This window comes from Phoxinus phoxinus (genome assembly GCF_949152265.1).
Source record: "Phoxinus phoxinus genome assembly, chromosome: 11".
Lineage (NCBI taxonomy): Eukaryota > Metazoa > Chordata > Actinopteri > Cypriniformes > Leuciscidae > Phoxinus > Phoxinus phoxinus.
Window position 1 is genome coordinate 23,604,202 of NC_136886.1, and position 20,622 is coordinate 23,624,823.

General features: G+C 37.4%; 1 protein-coding gene across 1 annotated transcript in view; it reads left to right on the forward strand.

Annotated features, from left to right (window-relative positions):
* srp68 (signal recognition particle 68) overlaps positions 1-19,165 on the forward strand; it is a 41,114-nt gene extending 21,949 nt beyond the window's left edge. Inside the window, exons 9-16 of the mRNA XM_079629116.1 lie at positions 3,826-3,924; positions 4,959-5,026; positions 5,131-5,284; positions 15,836-15,930; positions 16,575-16,704; positions 17,278-17,353; positions 17,507-17,559; positions 18,067-19,165. Coding sequence (XP_079485242.1) covers positions 3,826-3,924; positions 4,959-5,026; positions 5,131-5,284; positions 15,836-15,930; positions 16,575-16,704; positions 17,278-17,353; positions 17,507-17,559; positions 18,067-18,294 — 903 coding nt within the window. The 3' untranslated portion in view covers positions 18,295-19,165. The remainder of the gene's footprint in view (positions 1-3,825; positions 3,925-4,958; positions 5,027-5,130; positions 5,285-15,835; positions 15,931-16,574; positions 16,705-17,277; positions 17,354-17,506; positions 17,560-18,066) is intronic.
* The last annotated feature ends 1,457 nt before the right edge of the window (positions 19,166-20,622 follow it).

Genomic DNA, 20,622 nt, shown 5'->3' on the forward strand with positions numbered 1-20,622 from the left:
GGTGGCTCTAAATCCACTTGTTGACAAGAAAGGAGGAAAAAGCCACATATGGAAATATTTTCGCTAATATTAGGCTCATGTCACGTTGCCATAAGGGGCCATAGCGATTTTCTTTTTTCTTTTTTTTTTCTTTTTTTGTGTGGGTGCAAATTTGTTATTTCAAATGTAGGCGCACCTCTGTTCATGGTTTCATAGCAATGACAGACACCACGGGAGAGCAAGCGCTTGTGTAAAGGAGAAAGCGGTCCGAACTGCGCTCTCCATGATGACGAGGAAGTATCAGTAAATTATTAATTGATTTCTAGCCCTTGCATTAGCTTACTACTAGATATATTTATGGAGATGAGAAATAAAAAGCCGCCCTGTACAGCTATGATCAGCTTTTCGGCCGAGCTTTCCATGTTACGGAAAGGCCAAAGCTGATCGGTTGGTTTGTCACATGACCTGTTTAGATGAGATGTTGAGATTTTTCTCATCTCGCCACGGCAACATCCGTTTTTTTTCTGTCATCCTTTGGCTAGCGTTACATTATATGATCATATTCCTTTTCATACAAATGCTTTTAAACCATTCAAGCGCGACATGACAAGAGAACGCGCTGTCTGTGAATGTCCTGCTGACACACACAACGCAGAGAACGACGTGCGCCAGAATAGACTTCCCTTTCGCGCTTGAACCAATAATAACAAACAATTATGCCAAAATTTCCATTTTGTTGAGTATCTTAAAGGGGTCATGACATGTTTTTTTAATTTTATTATTATGTTCCCTTAGGTGCAATTATAGTATTACTATAGTTTTTTTTACAAAAAACTTTTAAAATGTAGTGATTTATGACCTTTTCCCACCCTGTTTCTCATCCTCTGATTCAAACAGTCTGTTTTGGGGGTGTTTCCCCTTTAAGAGTTCAGTGTTAACGCCCACTGTTATGATTGGCTAACGTCAGTGCCTATACATCAATTATTAACGCCCCCAGCCAGAACATTTGTGGATTCAGCGTATTTAAAAAGTAGTTTAAAGTTTTAAATACATTACTTAGTTTGCGTCGTCGTTGTTGAGCCCAGAATAGTCGGCACGTACTTATCTTTGAGCAACAGTTTTCTGGTAAAGCCAGCATCATTTTGGGATTTGTTCTCAAAACAGTCAACGCTTAAACTAACACTGCCGTGACTGAGACGTCCGCAAAAAATAAAGTGCATCCATTTTTCCCTGACGTCTGGATCTTTCGCAGCGTATTCAAAGATGTTGTTTGTCCACAGCCAGGAACAGCACATCTGCGGCATCGTAATTTCCCTGTACACAGACCCACTCGCTGTCCGTCGACTGAACAGTTGTGAGGCGCGCAGTGCGCGGGCGCGACAATGATACGAAATGAGCGTAGTTGTCTTGCGCTTAAAGCGTAGCTGTCTTGCGCTGGAGGCGGTCATATGCAAACGCTGGTACGTCACTTCTTACCATGGATCCAGAACGAGCTGTATTTAGAGCTTGATTAAATAAATGATTTGTTAATAATGGGGAGGAAGCATAGACTGTAAAAAAAATATGGATGTAGTGTCCGTGACGTCACCCGTAGGTTTCTGAAGAGCATTTTTGAAGCCTAAAGTGGGCGGAGCCGGCCGGCGCCATCTTGGCCTCGCGTCACCGCTCGTCACTCCCGGATAACAGAATATGGGCAAAGAGGCGGAGCTGAGGAGCCTGGCTATCTGAAACCACGCCCACCTAGCGGAACGAGTTAGCCTCATGGTTAGCTCAGGCTTGGGAGCTAATGCTATATGCTACTCACAGTACCAAGTCTGCGACTGCACAGGGGCTCGCGCTAAAGTGACACTGACAGTGGATGATTAAAATCAGAATGCAAATTAAAAGGTCCTGTTTCTGCCCTTCGAAATATTATAATAATTAAAAGACATAGCTACAAGTGAGACTGTGTATCGTGATTCTGTACAGCTATTCTGCTAGTTGAAAATGTATTATGCAGTAACTTTACAATATTACAGTAATTAGTGTGTGTGACCGTGATTATGTGCATACATGTCAGTCACTCTTGTTTACAGTCTATGGTCCGTCAGCGCGGCATCGCTCGTCAAGTTCGTAGAGAGCTTTATTATTCAGTCCATTTTAAATTCTGATTTTGGCCGCATCTCAACTCTCAAATGGGTCAAAACATACATGTATTACCTATGAGGTTCAAGTAACGGTAAATGCGCTAGAAATCCGCGCTCATTCAAGGATGTGCATTTATTGCATGGACGGAGAAGCACCGACCTGCAGGATTTCATCTGATGCCACATGCATGTTATAATCTGTTCCAGAGCAACGGCACCGCAGAACGAGTGTAGCCTTTATATCTATAGGCGTTTTTAAATCTGAAAACTCCAAAAAGCAATGAAATTGTCAGACATCCATTGATTAGTGCATGTTCACAGAGGAGAACAACTGGAATACAGCGCTGGTTTTACTCTCGAACGACACTCGACGACAACGACGGAATCCAAAGCCGTGGGCGAAGTAATGGGTGTATTAAATTATATGAAATAAAAAAAGCACAAACACGGCAGAGATGGCAAGTTCAGCAGCTGGAATTTGCTGAGGTGAAGTGACGGCTAACCGGCTAGCATTTACATCAGCGGGAATCCACCTGTCACTCAAAAGTGGACACACCCTTAATTTTGCAGAACTTTAAATATTAATCAACTAAACGGGTAAGTTATAAAAAAATGCACCCCCCTCACAGTTGTTATGAAGGGCAAAATTAGCTGTATAGACCAAAGCCACAGAGAGAACCAGGCTGAAACAGGTTTCCTTCTGCTGTAAAGTTGGGCATTTTAACATGGGGGAGATACAGATTTGACTCCCTTCTGCAGCCAGCCTCAAGCGGCCAGTCGATGAATTGCGTTTAATTCACTTCCGTGTTGGTTTCAAGAGAGAGACAGGGAGGTTGCCGCTTGGGAGGAAGTCTTAAGCTATGAAACTTGCAGGACGTTTTAATGGTACAAAGACCTCTTATATACCAAAAGATCAAGGCAAATTTGGTTTCTCATGTCATGACCCCTTTAAATGAGTTAAAGTCTTTAATGTAAAGAGTTGTGAGAAAAAGGGCACAGGTAAATATAACATTTATTATGGGGTTATGTATAGATTGTTTTAAGTTCACTTAAATTAAGTTATTTTTTTGGAGCCTAATAAATGTTAAAATTGACCGGAGTTCTCCTTTAACGATACCCATCCCTAGTTATGGATATATGTGTTGTCTTATCTGTGTGCCATTTGAAATGTGCCCATGTATCTGCTCTCTGTCTCTGTCGGAAACTTGTGCATGCTTTGAGTGTGTGTGCACTGCATTTTTTTTTGCATCACTTGATTAGTTTAAAACCTTACAAATATTTAAATCGGCAAGATTTAAATATTTGTTTTTTAAATCTTATATCAAATCCCCCCCCCCCCCCCCAAAAAAAACCCCTAACCCTAACCCACAAAAAAAATCTACTCCTAGTAACTGCTAACTATGACACTTGGCATTTGAGTTAGGACAACTCTCTCTCTATTGAGATCATAGTTTACAAGTACACCAATCCACCGTGTTGATCACTACTGGACTATGCATCTTGTTAGACAATCCTGTGCACTTAAGTTCAGGAAACCTTTCCCACCAAACCAAATGAACCTAAAATCACATGCACATGTATGCACCAAAAGCTTTAATGTAAAGACACTTTTATAGCTATAGAGCACATGCAATTTAAAAAAGGTGTTCACTGTACAGTTATGCACAAAATACACAGTGAATGCAGGTATCCTGACTTTTTAGTCTCTTACTGTTCACAGGCAGATAATGAAGAAACAAAGGAGCACCTATATGAAAGCCTTCTGGCAGAGTGCAGAGACACCATCCAGGCGGTCAGAGAGGAGATCAGGACTGATGTGGTGAGACGCACTACTGACACCTCCTACACTTCAAGTGTGATTTGAGCAATAATAACTTGACTATATGCATTGCATGTTCATTGTCTGATTGATGCATTAGTGTGTGTGTGTATATGGTAACATAATGTGGGTTTACTTTTAAACTAGCTTTTAGATATATGTTAAGCATGTGCTGGATGATGATCATCGTGTTGTTATTGGAAAGAAATAGAAACATTTGCTAATTAAGGTATTATAATACAAAATGTTAAATATTAAAAGAGGGGTAAGATGGCCCCCTACCTGGGGTAAGGAGCCCCCACTGAATAAACTTTTACAGAATGTATAAATTACTTATGATTATATTTCTCATTCATATTTATATATTTGTCATTAATGTAAAATACTAAATCAACAATTTGATCTAATTTTATTTTGGCAATTTAGTTGAATAATTGACTCCTAGAAAAAAAGATTTAACTGAAAGGTAAAATTGAATCCTAGTAAAAGAGATTTATCTGAAAGGTAAAATTATTCTATGAATGTTTACCTATTTAATTGCCCATATTTTAATTGAACATGTCATAATAGAAATGCCATTAAATCAAATTGAATGATATACCTCAATTCATTCATTAACCCATTCATTATAATAAGTGTTCAATTTAAAACTAACACTAGAAACTAACACTTTTTTTCTCACTTGATTGCATAAACTTATGATATGACCTGTTTACATTAATACGTCATTAGAATAGGCTTTTCAATAGTGGATTTGATTTTTACTTGTGCAGCCCCATCTTACCATCTTTGCTCTTAAACCCAGCACAACATTTTCAATTTTGTTTGTTTGAGAGAATCCCATCTCAATGAAAAAATTGTAAAACACGTTGGAGATCTTTTATATTGTGAAACTATTTTCTGTCCATTATAAAACTGTGGCTGGAAGCCACAATCTAGGTAATTAATCAAAACACTGACATCTCAAACCTAAACATAAAAAACATAAAGCCATTTTTTTTTAACTTTTTTTTTTTTTTTTTTTGCCTCAACAGAAGCAGCGAGAAAGAGCAACAGAAGGTGCTGAGAGTGGCAAAGTGTCTAATCTGCAATATCTGCACAGGTGAGTATGATGGCTGCACAAGTTAATGACCGCTGATGAAAAACATACTTTGCTGTGATGCTTGACAATCATGCATGCCTGTATTTATACATGTATGCATGCAGCTACCTGACATATATCAAGCTGTGGACTTTGGTGAAGAGGAATGAGAGCATGGCTCATGCGCTTCAAGCTAAACTGAAGGAGCCACAGACTGATGAGAACAAAAGAGGACCACGACCACAGGATCTTATACGACTCTATGACATCATCCTGCAGGTTCAGAGATCACACATTCTTCATACATATAAACATTTGATAACTCTTTATATTACAGAGTACTTGTTACATGTATTTACTATTTAAGTGTACTATAAAAATAATTTTATTTTTATTTAATACTAATTTTGTATTTTAAAAATATAACAAAATAAACAAATTATTAAATAGTTTGATTATACTATTTAAAAAAAAGTGCAATGTTATTATTAATAATTAAATATAACTATAAAAATAATTGAGTCACACTATGTGCTGTGTGAGCAACAAACCTTAAAAATAATGTAACCAAACAATTTTACTGAATTTAACATTCATGGACAATTTATCTCTGTATTTCGGACGAACAAAGTCACTTGACTGAAACAGAAGAATAGTTACACTGTGAAAAACATGTAGACATTCTAAACTTTGAAAGAAACTGGCGTTTTAAAATAAGGTATCAAAGGAAAAAATGCAGAACCACTAATCTTTTGGTAATGAAGGAAATGCAGTCAAAAATATCGCTTTGTGTAGTGTACAAGCTCATTTGTCGTGTATGCGTCCTGGAATGTAGTGAAGGGCCACCAATAGAGGATGGATACCCGACCCGAGCCCGACGGGACCCGCCAGTACCCGACGGGCCGGGCCGGGTTCGGACAGATATTTAGAAATGATGTTCGGGTTCGGGTCGGGCTCGGTCACATCAGCGCGATAAGGCATTGAACATTTTAAATTTAAAACAGCTTATGTAGGTAGCCGATGTGCCTGATGCTTTCACTTGATGCAAACGTTCGTTTTTGTGATTAAAATACATGTAAAATATTACCATAACATCCGTCTTCCTGTGTGCGGACATTTGTTTATGTAGCCGTGACAACGAAACGCGTGCATAATGTGCGCGCGCCAGGTGTTAAGAGCGCTTGTTGCTCCGCGCGCTGATGCGCTTGTCCTGTTGACATTTCCGATTGCCTTCCTACAGTTGCTTAATAAAAGCGGGCTTTCCACACAAACAAACGTACAATTGTCATTAGTATGAAAAAAAAAAGGGATTTTAACTGTCGGGCTCGGGTCGGGCTCGAACATAAATATCTTTGTGCCTGTCGGGCTCGGGTCGGGTTCGGTTACTGCTCTGTCGGACGCGGGCCGGGCTCGGACTGAAAAAGTCGGCCCGATCCGCACTCTAGCCACCAATTGACCTATGGCTAAGCCACGCCCCCAAACGTGATGAGCCAATCACAGTGCGCATAGCTAACTCAATACACTCGGACATTCTCTGCTTCCACGTCCATTGAAATGCATTGCAGTTAGTCAGTTTTCATTAGTTTTTATGTTTTTTTTCTTGTCATTTTAAGTTTAAAATGGTCAAACGGTGTGCATGATGGGGTACATGCAACTCCGACACTAGGTATCCCGAGAGGCTGGGCAACGGTGTGTATTTTTTACCCTTTCCCAAGCCACATTTCAACCGAGATAAGTGTCTGCTCTGGATTAAGTTATGCGGTAGACCACAACACCACCACGTGGATAAATTAAACAAGGATGAGTTTAAGTCCATGATCTGTTCTAAGGAAAGTCAACAACGTATTTGAACGTTATCTTTAACATCTCTAATGTAACGTTAGCCTAACATTAGATAACGTTAACGTTAGCTTCTAGCTGCATTGTACATCGTCACTTAGCTTCATTAACATACCTGTAAATAACCGAGATAACAAATGTTAGCAATGTTGTGCTGAATGATTTATGTAAATACTGTAGCACCATACTAAGAGGAGAGGTAGGCTACTCTTGGTAAAGATGGTAAAAAGGCTTGTCCTGGAAACGTATGCAACTTAGACCTGTACATATTTAATTTGATCATGAACCATTAATTACATATTGAAGCACAACATTTTAGACAACTTTCTACCAAAACAACTGGGGAACTTTGTGTTTTTTTTTGCGGTTTATCATATTTACACTGACCTGTAAATTTTTGCCTGGAGCTGAAGTATTTTATCGACCTTCTCAACAATAAAATTATTAATATAACCCTCCAATGCGTAGTTAAGGCCTTTTTGGTGACTTCGAGATGATATATAATCTTTCTGTCTCCAAAAATCATCAATTGCCTCCTGTGAAATGTCTCCTCCTGTGACAGCTGCCATAGCGCATGTCACCGAATGTTGACTGTTTGTCAGAGTGAGTGGAGGGGGCGTGGCTTAGCCATAGGTCAATTGACTGCCCACTCATCTAACAGGTGATCGTTCTGGGACGTGTTGTGAAAGCACAGGAAAACAACTGCTTCAAACTTTGCTGTTTAACCAAAACACCCAGATTACAGCCGAAGCTGCACTGTTAATTGCTTTAACTGCCTTCACTGCTCGCTCATAAGCAAAGTTTTTTCGGTAGTACTCGTGCGCCCAGAGGTGCAAATTTACTAATTACAAATATTTTCGTTACAGTACTTGAGTATATTATTCAAATTTTTTTTCTACTTGAGTATAATTAAATTGTGGTACTTTTACTCTTACTTGAGTAGAATAAAAATAATGTATTCAACTTCGCTACATTTAATTTTCACTAAAAGTACAAAGTACTTTGACAAAGGTGCTGACGGAGCAACAGGGCAAGCTGACATTTGACAGACACTTTTTTTCTAACTACTGTGGTGGAGCCCTGCGCTTCAGCCAATAACAGACAGATCTGACTCGGGTGCAAAACCAATCAAAACTTCCAGTTCGGCTGGGGGGCGGGGCGTTCAAACCACGCTTTGACACACATATCACTGGAGCTCGTGTTCTGAATCAGTAACGCTAACGTTTCAATATTTCAGTGAATGTAAGTGAGCTATGCTCATATTCTGGTTTTAAATTTGAATTATGGCAACTCCTGAAATGGGTCATCCCATTGATAATACCAGAGCACTGAGCAGTTGAAGTAAATAAAAAAAAACTCATAACATGGACGCATTTATTGCATGGACGGAGCAATAACAATGTAAGTGTCTAAAATGCATGCACACAGTTCAATTAAATGGTAAAGCTCACTCTCTTTAACAATACAGTTAAACTAAATGTACGAAGCAAACTTTGTACAAAGCTGAAAAAATTCAAAGAAATAAGATTGCATGATTTATCTTTCAATCAGATGCATGCAAAAGTGTAGTTTGTTACTATAGCAACAGTGGGCTCCCAGCACATTTTCGGTAGAACGAAAAAATTTTTTTTAAAGAGAAATTATTTGAACATGTTAAAGCAGAGTTCTCAAACCGGTTCCACGGAGGGCCTAGTGTATGGAGGTTTTTGGTCTTTCCCTTCAATTAGTGCCCAATTAAGACCTAGACTACCAGGTGAGGGGAGATCTTAACCAATTAGTGACCTACTCAATCAGTTTGGTTCAAGGTAAAAGAGAAAACCTGCATACACTAGGCCCTCCGTGGAACCGGTTTGAGACAACTGTGTTAAAGGATAATTCCGGTATTTAACACCTTGAGTCTATATTGTAGTTTGTTTTGAAAGAACAAGAGTGGTGGACACAATTTTTTTGACAATGGTTCCTCTCTCGAGTTTTTGACTATAATAGAATTGGCCATGGACCCATTTAACATTGGAGTCAATGGCCATGTCCGAAAATGTCATTAAAACAGCCAATAATGTTCGTTTACAAAACTGTTAAACTCACCGAGTGGTTAGTGGTGTTCGTTGATGATTATAAACAATATATCGTCGCAATATATGATTCCAATCCGTTTATTTTGCTATAGTGGAACTATTTTTTCAGACACTTCACAACCGTGTAATTTCCGCTCAATATTTGAATCTGAAGCGTTAGCACACTCCCGACCACTTGATGGCGATAACCGATGTTTGTCTCGCGGGACACTCACGGTCACAGTCGAGTTCAACTTCATATTGCACTGGTCAGTGGTCACGTCTTTCAATATTTTCAAGGTTTTGTTTGTTTATTTCGCTTACTCTCCCAGAGCACAGTTGCTCTGCTCGCTAGCCTTATGAGAAACGGAAGCGAGCAAAAAGACTACATCGACCAAATGTAAACAGCCCCCTTTCCGTTTCCAGTAGCGCATTTATATTAACGTGCACTCAGTCCTTCAACAGAATTCAATGGGATTTTACAAAATGACGAATAAAACATGACAGAAACTGTATTTCGCAACACTTTTTGTTTCTGGAACATCAACTAACATCACTAATCACTCGGTGAGTTTCACAGTTTTGAAAACTGATGTTAAAGGTTGTTTTAATGACATTTTCGACATGGCCATTGACTCCAATGTTAAATGGGTCCATGGCCAATTCTTTTATAGTCAAAAACTCGAGAGAGGAACCATTGTCAAAAAATTGTCCACCACTCTTCTTCATCCAAAACAAACTACAATATAGACTCAAGGTGTTAAATACCGGAATTATCCTTTAACCATACCCCACTTAATTTATTCATACTGTTGTAAATATCAATTTATTTTTTATCTGACCTCCTCTGCTTTCAATTATGAAATGATTCAAATGAAAACATTCAAATGAACTTACCTGGACTTACTTTTATAAAATTAGTAATAAAACAATCGCTCTTGACAACAGGAAAAGCTAGTATGTTTGCTTAACATACTGTCAAACACTACAGTTTAATATCATGTTTTGCTCAAAAATCACAATACATGTCAGTCGTGTTTGAAATTACTTCTGTGGTTTCATGTTGCTTAACACAGTGAGAATATGTTGATTAGCATTGCATTAAAGGGATAGATAAAATTAACCAATGATTTACTCACCCTCAAGTCATCCTAGGTGTATATGACATTCTTCTTTCAGACGAATACAATAAGTTATATAAAAAAATCTCTTGGCTCTTCCAAGCTTTATAATGGTAGTGAATCGCTGGAAAAAATGTGATTTTTATTTATTTATTTTATTTACATTTTTTTACTCCACACGGCTCCAGTGGGTTAATAAAGGCCTTCGGAAGTGAAGCCATGGGTTTTTGTAAAAAAAATAAACGTTTATAGTTTATAACCTTCTAATCTAAAATAGCTAACTTCGCCAGACGACTTGCGCCACGAGTAACCCGTGACGCGTGTATGACGTAGGAATAGGATGTAGGAGTATCGTAAGCTTAGACGCCTCTCGCGGTTTAAACAAACAGGACTGTGCAACAAACTGAAGCTCCTCTTCTATTATATAGAAATAATAGAAACATTTCTCTTCAAAATTGCTAATTCGTGACTGGTGTTTTGTTGCTCTTTTCTCTGAGCTTCCATGTTACGCTGTGCGTCGGGTCAGGGATTTGTCTTCTACCGTAAATCGACGTGTACGTCCGTCTGGCTGAAGCTAGTGACTTATAGTTTATAAAGTTTTAAATATAGGTATTTCCTTACACAAACGCATGGCTTCACTCCAGAAGGCCTATATTAACCCCTTGGAGTAAAAGTGGAGCACTTTTATCATGGAGGAATGCACTTTTTTGGGTTTAAAATTTTCTCCAGCCATTCACTGGCATTATAAAGCTGGGAAGAGCCAGGACATTTTTTTTAATATAACTGATTGTTTTCGTCTGAAAGAAGAATGTCATATACACCTAGGATGACTTGAGGGTGAGTAAATCATGGGTTAATTTAAATTTTTGGGTGAAGAACTAACCCTTTAAAAACATGCGTCATTCTTATGAAAATACCTGAGATGGCTTGATGAACACAGATATATTATCACTATCATCTGTTTGTCTTCATGTTTCATCAGTCAAAACGTCTATATTTGCATGTTGTTATATCCATATAAGGCATTTCCTGAAATGTCATAAGTTTAATACTTCTATGAATCTCACTTGTGGACTTTCTGCTTGAGGGATGAATCAGTACTGGGCTTCCAGTATGAATGAAACGGATTGAATGAAACCGAACGCTACATATCACTATCATCTCCCCATTTTGGGTAAAAATTGAAAAATAATACTAAAGTACTTTCTAACGTAGTTTTAAAGCAAACTACTTATTTACTCTTACTTGAGTCATATTATTTTTCAATACAATTACTTAAGTAGCAATAATTTTACTTAAGTGCAATTTGTTAGTACTCTTTCCACCACTGCGTGCGCCACACGCAACAAAATAAGAGGGGAGTGTCACACTAAGTGGTCACAGAAGACCCATTTAACCCCCCGGTGTCTGAGGGGTTTTCTGGGTCCTGGAGGTGTTCTGACATGCTCTGACATTTGAGCTTATTTCTGTTACTTGTGACATTTTCATGGCTAAAGTCTTATTACACTGCATTCAGCACAAACTCTGCTACAATAATATGTCAGTAGCATGTATGTAAAATTTTGTAGATTTGAGATAATAACATTTATGTGTGGTTTGTGAAAATGACAAAAAACAGTCACTGAAATAAGGTCATGAAACCAAACTGATTATTTCTTCACAAGACTTTTGAAAATTGTATCACGTAGCCTAGAATATTTGCTCAAACTATGTGAAAATCATCCTGAATACTCATTCAGATAAGACAATATATTGATTTAAAATTTGTAAGACATGTCTTGTGTAAGAAAGCTTTATGCGAGTAGGACAAAGAATGAGGAGATTTAAAAAAGAATGGCTTTTTGATTGTTTGGATTTATTTACAACACAACAATCCAAAGATACACAACAAATAGCAAAAAAAGCACATTATTTAACTCACTGAACTAAAGGCAGAGACTTAACCAGTCACACACCTTTGCCATTCCTGAAACATAGTACATACCTGTCATTTCCAAGATGTTTGATTTTTCACTTTACCATGTTCTGCTCATGTTGAAGTCAGCAGGACTGGTACCTAAACAAATTAAATAAAAAAAAGCTGTGAACATGCTGATATCAAGAGAAACTAGGGCTGCATGATTTTGGGAATAGCCTACATTTTAGATTTGTTCTGGTTAAAATTGCTTTTTAAAATGTACAAAATACACACACACATATAATGAACACCAGGTTTGTTGTGCCTTGTAGATGCAGGGCTGCATAAAATAACAATAGTATAGCAGGTATCGTTAAAAAGGAACACTTCAGTAACACTACACTAGAGAAAAATATATTGATTACTTCAAATGTTTACAATCGATATGACGTTATGAAATGAGATTGGAGTAAAACCATGAAGCCTATGTTTGGTGCGTTTTGCGGATCGGGCCGAATTTCTCTGTCCAAGCCCAGCAGTTAAATTTTTTTTTTTCTCATACTAATGACGCATGTACGTTTGTTTGTGTGGAAAGCCCCTTTTATTAAGCAACTGTAGGAAGGCATTCTGAAATGTCAACAGATGAGCGCATCAGCGCGCACGGAGCAACAAGCGCAATTACACAGGCGCACATGCACGTGTTTCGTTGTCACGGCTATATAAACAAATTTCCGCTCACCGGAAGACAGGTTATGGTAATATTTTACATGTATTTTAATCACAAAAACGAACGTTTGCATCAAGTGAAAGCATCAGGCACATTGGCTACCTACATAAGCTGTTTTAAATGTAAAATGTTCAATGCCTCGCGCTGATATGGGCTCGGGTATCCATCCTCTATTTCAAACACACAGCGCGACTGACTCAAACACAGCGCGTGCAGAGAACATTCACTGAAGCATCGAGCAACAGTTCGACTGCAATGTGAAGTTTATGCAACTAACACCAACTAATATAATTCAGAATTATTTCTTACCTAAAAATCTTTCCTGTCTTCAAATCGCGTTGTTCTTCTGATGTAAATCCAATGTAATCTCACAGCGTGTCTTCCAAACTCGACGACAGCAGAGGATTGATGAAGTTCGATGCATTGTTTTTGAGGTAATGAGCGCGTTCGCGTGATGCGTGGAATATTTGCATGTCAATATATTTTGCGCGTGTGGGTGTGGTCACATTTAAACTAATGAGCAAGGGTTTGAGAAACTTTATCTTGTTGGTTTTATACAAATTAATTAAACAGAGAATATTTGTTTTCTTTTTGAATCAGGTCATTTAAAAGTACACACTTAAATGTTTATAAGGATATAGAGCTCAAATGTGTGACAAGTATAGCTGAGTTTTGTTTGTTTAGAGACGTGCTCAAGAAAAAAAAGTTCATGAGACGGAGAGGCAGAAAGCACACCCTGTTTAATTTCTTTATTTTACAAAAGCACAATGTTTTGTTTTGATTGTAAGTGGACACATACAAAAGTAGACATCTCACAGATTCTTTTTTCATATTTCTTAAGTCTGTATGACCGTAAATGACGGAGTATTTTAAGTCTATGTTGCTGCTATGTAAAAAAAACCCCAGCAAAACGCGCCCGCGCGTTTGCCGACCCCAGAGGGTTAACAACCATGTTAATTTCAGGTGGAAATGGTAATGCGTATAGGCTAACCACTTTTGATCAGATCGTTGTAAAAAATAAATAATGATGTGCCGTTTAATTATTTGAAAAATGAGATGGTAATGCAAAGCTTAGTGACTGTTTCACCTTGTGTGCATTGTTGTCTAGTATAAGCAGAATAATTGACTCCAGGCCATTATTACGGTTACCACACCTCAAGACAGTGTTCAAATGTTTAAAACGCTCTTGCAAGGTTTTTCTTGGGTCTGGTCTTTGGTGGTGGCCTATTTATTCATGAAATAAAAAAATAATCACTGTCAGGACCGATCATAAAACATAGAATTTTAAATATAAAATAGTTCCAAGCACTGTGAATTTATGTAGAAAGTCTGTGAGTGAATAATCTGAGAAGCTAGTAATAAAATGAACGACAAACACCTTATATAGAAAGTGTCAGGTCTATATTTTGCATTTACACATGCTGCATTCACACCAAACGCGAATAGTGTCTGGCGTGAGTGGCGTGAGTGATTTCAATGGTAAGTCAACTAGGCATGTGCCGGTATCAAATTTTCATGCTGCGATTAATTGATTGAGCTTTTATCACGGTATACGGTATTATCACGATATTTTAATTGCACGAGAAACATGTTAAAAATATAAAGAAACTTTAGTGTTGTCCACTCAGTAACTTTAATAACTTTTTAAATTACAAAAAGTACCTCAAACATTTAAATAAAATAAAACAATACAAATGTATAAAGTGAGTAATTGTCAAACAAACAAAGTGCAAACTGCAAAATAACTACTTTTGTTATTTGTTTTTAAGTAGATTTAAGAGCAAAAGAACAACTGTAAAGAATCAACAATGAATGATTCTATTACAATTTTACTTTAATAACTTTTTAAATAAGAAAAATGAAATTTTCAAACATTTCAATACAAATACATATAAATAAAACAACAATATACTACAATATAAGTAACAATATAAGTAAACTGAGCAATTATATTTAAAATACAGTTCCATCACTTCGCTAAATGATTTCAGTCAATGCGACCGCTGCACGTTTCCTGTAAATGGAATTGCTTAACTCAATGGGCCTTATTTAGACCAAGCACATGGTCTAAAGCACACGGCGCAAGTGCACTCCAAATCCACTTTTGCTAGTTTAGCGACGTGAAACATGGTCGGCGGGCCCCGGCACATAGTCTATAAGGGTTGTTCCTATTCTCCTGATATGAGTTATGAGTAATGGGTGTGTTTTGGGCATAACGTGCAATAAACCAATCAGTCTCATCTCCCATTCCCTTTAAAAGCCAGTTGCTCTCGCGCCATGGCAGATTTGCTAATTACATGGCGGAATTTGCAAGCGGAAAGACTGAATGCTTCTCCAGAGAGGAAACTGCTCGTGCGCGAGTTTAAAGCGTGCAAGCAGACCATCTAGGGGACAAGCCGGATTCCACCATATCTTTATGTACACAATAATAATCTTTTACATTGTAATCCTTTTATTTTTAACATTTGGCATGTTTGTGTGCTGCTGCGCGTCCTTGTGTGTACACGTGCGTTGTGGACCTGCCTATAGGCACATATTACTAATGCGCCTTTTAAATAACAAAGAAAATACTGCGCCATTGACTTTAGACCAGGTTTTTGTTGGTCAATGGCGCAGTCTATTTCAGTTGCCTCAAAATAGCAACACACCAAACAATGCGCCCGAACACTCCTCGTTTTCAGACCAGCGTTGAACAGATGGGCACAAATGCATTTGCCATTTAAACAACGTGTCGCAGGACGTGAAAATGATAACTGCGTTGGGCTGAAACTAGCTAAAAACACTTGCGTCACGCCACATTGCGCCGGGTGTATGATAGGGGCCGATATCATGATTCATTTTTCACATCCACAATGCATAATGTTGCATTTTCTATCATGAAATATTGTGGCACAATATATTTGTTACCTGTGGTGAGAACATGAAAGAAATTGTTCCATTTTTGGAGCTGTGATGTGGTAATATATTGTTACACCCTTACAAATGACTGAATTCAAATGGAAAAAGTGATTTTCCAATTTTTAAAACTGACTTTTACATTTTAGAATTAATGGTCGTGAACAGGAATTGTGCGTGGCACATGATGCAGAGAAGTAGCTAAAGCATGAAGCAGCACATAGTTGAACAATATGCCTGGTATGTCTCTTCTCATTCTCATTTCTTTTCTTTTTATACTACTACTTTAATTTCCAGAGTCTTGCTGAGCTGTCATCGCTGCAGGGTCTAGAGGAAGATCACACCTTTCAGAAAGAAGTGGCACTCAAGACTCTGGTCTACAAGGCTTACAGGCGAGTTTATTGCTGTCTCTATTGATTTAAATCTACAAGACTGCATGCATCTATGGTCCAGTTTCCACCTGTTATTAAGATGCGTTTTTGGTTTTACGACCACAAGAGGTCAGTTCTAATTTCAGGTGCAAACGGGGTTTAGAATTGTTTTAAAACCTCTTAATTCCAGAAACTGGGCCTACATGTGAAACTCGAAAATGTTTAATGTCGTGCAAACGTTCATTTATTTCAGTAATTCAACTTAAAAGGTGAAGCTAATATATTATATAGACTCATTACGTGCAAAGTGAGATATTTCAAGCCTTTATTTGTTATCATTTTGACGATTATGGCTTACAGCTTATGAAAACCCCAAATTCAAAATTAGAATATTGTGAAAAGATTTTCATAAGCTTTAAGCCATAATCATCAAAATTCTAACAAATAAAGGCTTGTAATATCTCACTTTGCACGTAATGAGTCTATATAATATATTAGTTTTACCTTCTAAGTTGAATTACTGAAATAAATGAACCTTTGCACCATATTCTAATTTTTCACTTGTATGTGTGCTTGCATACATGTTCTGTCATTTAGATATACTTTTTTTTTTTTTTTTTTCTCTGTTCGAAGTTTTGAAATGTTTGTCGTTGCACTCTGGACAGGTGTTTCTATATAGCTCAGTCCTATGTTCTGGTGAAGAAATGGAGTGAAGCTCTGGTTCTGTATGAAAGGGTTCTGAAATATACCAGAGAGGTCCAGTCCAAAGCCAAGAGCCTTAATAACAGCCTTAAGGTACCTAACACCACACATTACTTCCCTTACAAAATTGTGATGATATCAGATTATATACAGTAGTGGTCAAAAGTGTTGTCTGGCATTTTCGTTGTTGTCATAATTTAAAACTTAATGGTTATAGTTGTCTGTCTTGATGTGAGTTAACCTTTAGTAAATGTCAAATAGCGTATAATGTTTCCAATGCGGTTATACTGCTGTCAGCAGGAGGGTGCTGTAGTTCCCGCGGTTTTTAATTGGTTCATTTAAATGGATAGTTTAATTCACAGAAATGACTCAAACTTACCAACTTATTACATAACTGTTTTTGCTACGTCTGTTTTAAGTCTAAATCTGAGATTATATGATAAACATTTAATATATCTGCCAGACCTTTTTTTCCATACTACTTCTGGTACTTTTTAGTTGTGTACAGTTTAGCTTAAAATACTGACACCAACTAAACAACGAATGTTTTACTTTCAGCTTTGCAATTCTACTAGGTCAAATAGATTGTGAAATTCAATGTGCTCTTCTAGATAAATATTATTGCACTCATTTTAGCCCTCATGCTGTTCCATTCCTTCCCCACAGAATCTCCCTGATGTCCAGGAGCTGATTGCTGAGGTCAATGCTGAGAAGTACTCCCTTCAAGCTGCAGCCATCTTAGGTGGGTAAACATGACCGCAGCCATTTCCATTCCACAAGGGACCAGTCACTTTATTGACCTTCCGCCCTCATCCACAAATTCCGACACAGTGGCCCAATGTCTTGAAAGCTTCATTAGCTGCAACTGACTGTGACATTTGTATTTGTGTTTTAGACACAGAAGATGTTGCTGAGGTGCCCCCACCACAGCAGATTAAAGATTCCACGGTAAGAGAGGACAAATGGAGAGACTTCATCAAATGTTTCCTTTATATTGGGGATTATTAGTTTGCCATAGATCCATTAAATATTCAAAACTGTTTTATTAATGTTTTAAAAATATTTTCTAATTCTTATTCACAAGGTCAAGATCTAACTAAAACTATTTTATAGTTTTAGAAAAGGAATGCTGTTTTTTAACTGCTCTCCAGGTACACAAGTGTTGAGGGGGAAGGAGTAGAACTGTGGAATGTTGCTGGGCAGATCTGTGTTGCGTGTGTGTGTGGGGTGTGTGTTTCATGATGTCCTGCGGTAGGGCTGGGCTCTGGGCTTGTTTAAAGGAATAGATCTTAGATGAGATGAGATAAATTATGAATTTGAAGGAGAGTTGTACATTAAGAATCTTTACACAACTATTTCTAGTTTGTCAGGGTGTTTGTTTTTTTGTTTAATGTTTAACAAGCACATTCTTTGTTGTCTTTGAATTCAAGATCTGTGTTTCTGGTTTATCTACAGCCTCTGTCTGATCGATTGGATAATTTCCGGCTAGACCCCACCCTCCTGAGCAAGCAGCCCAATCTGGTGCAGTTCCCTCCAGATTTCCAGCCCATTCCATGCAAGCCTCTCTTCTTTGACCTGGCTCTCAACCATGTGGCTTTACCTCCTCTTGATGACAAGGTTGAGCAGAAGGGCAAGGGTGGCATCACTGGCTACTTCAAAGGCTTCTTTGGCTTTGGGAGCTAAATCTAGTCCCAGGTTTTGTTTTGGCTTGTTTGGTTGTATTTGTAGTCATCTGAAAACGGATCTCTTCAAGACCGAGTGTTATGGATCCTTATTCTGTCAAACCATTTCCCCCAAAACATGCCTTAAGAGATATTATTTCAGCCTGTTTGGTAGTAAATTCATATAGACTGAATTGGAGGTGATTATCTAGAGTGATTATTAAGAGTTTATGCAAGTTTCCATTTTGCAAGAAGGGTGTTATATAAATCCTGCCTAGTGTCAGCGTTAATGCTTGGTGTCATTACAGCCTCTTTAATCCAGAGTAAAATTTGTTGGGTATTTTATTTTTTAATCATAAACTTGAACTAAAATGCCTTTGTTTGCCTAGAACTCATCTCAATCTGCCCAGCACATTAAATAAAAGTGGGCTTATTTCACTCAAGAAGTCTAAACAAAAGTGTGATCTAGAATATTTATCCCAGCTATGAGGTTTTTGTTTATATCTCATCATCAGTGTTGTCTATTTGCTGAGATCAAATGCTTCATGGTATCTACACAGTCTCATCTTGCATGTATCTTCGAAATATACGCTGGTGCAATTTTGTTTAAAAAGTCATAACTTGTTTAAAACTATCATTTTAAAACAAAGCCATTGAGAGAAAGGAAACGGTTTGTTAGTGCTTTACATGTTTTTTTTTGTCCTATATTTTGTTCTTTAACTAATTGCTTTTAACTTGCAGATGAGGTGCTATTTCCCCCCCTTGTTTCATCAGAGATCACACACCGTTATAATGACAGACTGTTAAAATGGATCGGATATGCTAAATTATAAAACTGAGGGATTTTTAGTTTGAAGTCTCCTGATTTAAAAATAAAAAAAAACTTTTCTGGTCATCACTGCATGTGCCATGTTTTTGAACTGGGTCAAATATTGGAGGTTCTGTCGTCTTGTTTTTATACATGTAGATCAGGTCTGTAAACATACCAAAAGCTTCAAACACCACTAGTCCATGTTTGTCTGCACGAGACTTTAGTCAATTTCTACCTATAGATAAAGTAGATCTTTATCACGGCTCTTGACAGCTTTCTGTTGTCATTTGGTCATCTTTACATTCCTGAGCACATGTACATCATTCCAGGTAGGATGCATTTCTGGCCTGAGGAATCTCTCATAAGAGAGTTTGAACCAAGCTGTAAAAGACTGACTCTCTCATATTTGGTTGTAGCATGAATTTTATTGTATTTGGTAATGGGTTTATCTGTTTAGGTTATTGGGCATTTAAGTGCATATATCATAGATAAAAATTCCATTGAAATCTGAAAGTCAATTTGAGTTCAAGTTCAATTTGATACTGCCAAGACGCATATAATCATGCAAGACCTTTTACTATGAGTAAGATTTACCCCTTCAACCTATAAGGTTTTCTATCAACCATTGTTTGGTTTCTAAATAAGACGGGCTTCTAATTAACAGCCCAAAATAAGATATCCGTTGGTGTATGTGAGGAAGCACCACTCCCCAATGTCTTCACTTATCCTCTTTCAATCTCAGCCACTCCTACCTGTTCTGTTGAAGCTTTTGTTTTTGTCTAGTATCAAACTGCATGGAACATCACTCATGACTTGATGGTGTGTGAAGATTTGGTAAAAAATGTTTTATAGAGTCCTCTGATCATTTTTTATTTCACATATTTAGGGCCAGGTTTACTTAATGGCAAATTAGTGTGAGAGAGGGCATAAAGTTGCGTAAGCTGTGAAATCTGGCCCTATATGTATTTTATAATACATATTAAAGGCATTTTCTTTTTCTGGCTTTCCAGACAACGGGAAGAACTGGCTAGTTTGTCAATTAAAGCAGTGTGACATGCTTTATTTAATTGAAAACTACTCCAAACATTTACTTCAACATGTCATTGCTTGATAAGTAAACTGATTTTTTATTAAGAGAGAATGAGGTGTGGTGAGATAAACGTTAAGTTAATTTGATAATTAACTTAATAAAATTGACTAAATTTCCACCTAAATGTGTGCTATAGCATGACTGATCACACAGGAACACTATTTTCCTAATGGGCTCACAACAATTACAAAAAAAAAGAAAGAAAAAAAACTGTGTTTATTCTAATGGTTATTCTAGTTTATTTTATGTATTTATTCTAACTTGTTTGTTTTAGAATAAAATATTTGTAATTAAAATGTTAAACATTAAGTAGGTTGGAGTTTAGGAAAAATGAGTGGGGAGGATGTAAATTTGATTAACAATAAAAGTATCTAAAGAAATGTCCATATTTTCATTAGTAACTACCCACCCCAAGTACTATTGACATTAATACATTTTTTTTGTTGGGT